The following is a 360-nucleotide window of genomic DNA, read 5'->3' as shown; positions in this document are numbered from 1 at the left end:
TATATATATATATATATATATATATATATATATATATATATATATATATATATGTATATTATGCTGGGGCTGAACTATGTCAAAAAATGGTACAGTGTCTACTGACATGACGGTCAGAAGCCTGGAAAGGCAGAAGTTCCACCTAAACACTGAAAAATCATTATTTGGATGGTTCAATAATTTTAAATAGAGGGCAATTGAAGCCTCTGCTCCCTAATAAATGCCTGGGCTTCCGTCCTCATTTGCCGCTGTAGTTGGGGCTCAGAAGCAGTAGGCGTTCTGCAAAGGCCTTAGTTTCCCGTTTCTTGTCTCATTTTCTGTCCTTCTAGAGCGACATAAAACCCACGAGAATTGCAAATG

General features: G+C 37.2%; 1 protein-coding gene across 1 annotated transcript in view; it reads right to left on the bottom strand.

Moving 5' to 3' along the window:
• Nucleotides 1-290: 290 nt before the first annotated feature.
• Nucleotides 291-360, bottom strand: part of EMH_0023870 (uncharacterized protein) — a gene marked incomplete at both ends in the record, with an annotated part of 2,450 nt that continues 2,380 nt past the window's right edge. The window contains one exon of the mRNA XM_013502210.1: nucleotides 291-325. Within this exon, the coding sequence (XP_013357664.1) occupies nucleotides 291-325 (35 nt within the window). The remainder of the gene's footprint in view (nucleotides 326-360) is intronic.

This window comes from Eimeria mitis, genomic scaffold (assembly GCF_000499745.2).
Source record: "Eimeria mitis Houghton genomic scaffold, Emh_scaff855, whole genome shotgun sequence".
NCBI lineage: Eukaryota > Apicomplexa > Conoidasida > Eucoccidiorida > Eimeriidae > Eimeria > Eimeria mitis.
This window is presented reverse-complemented; position numbering and strand designations above follow the sequence as displayed.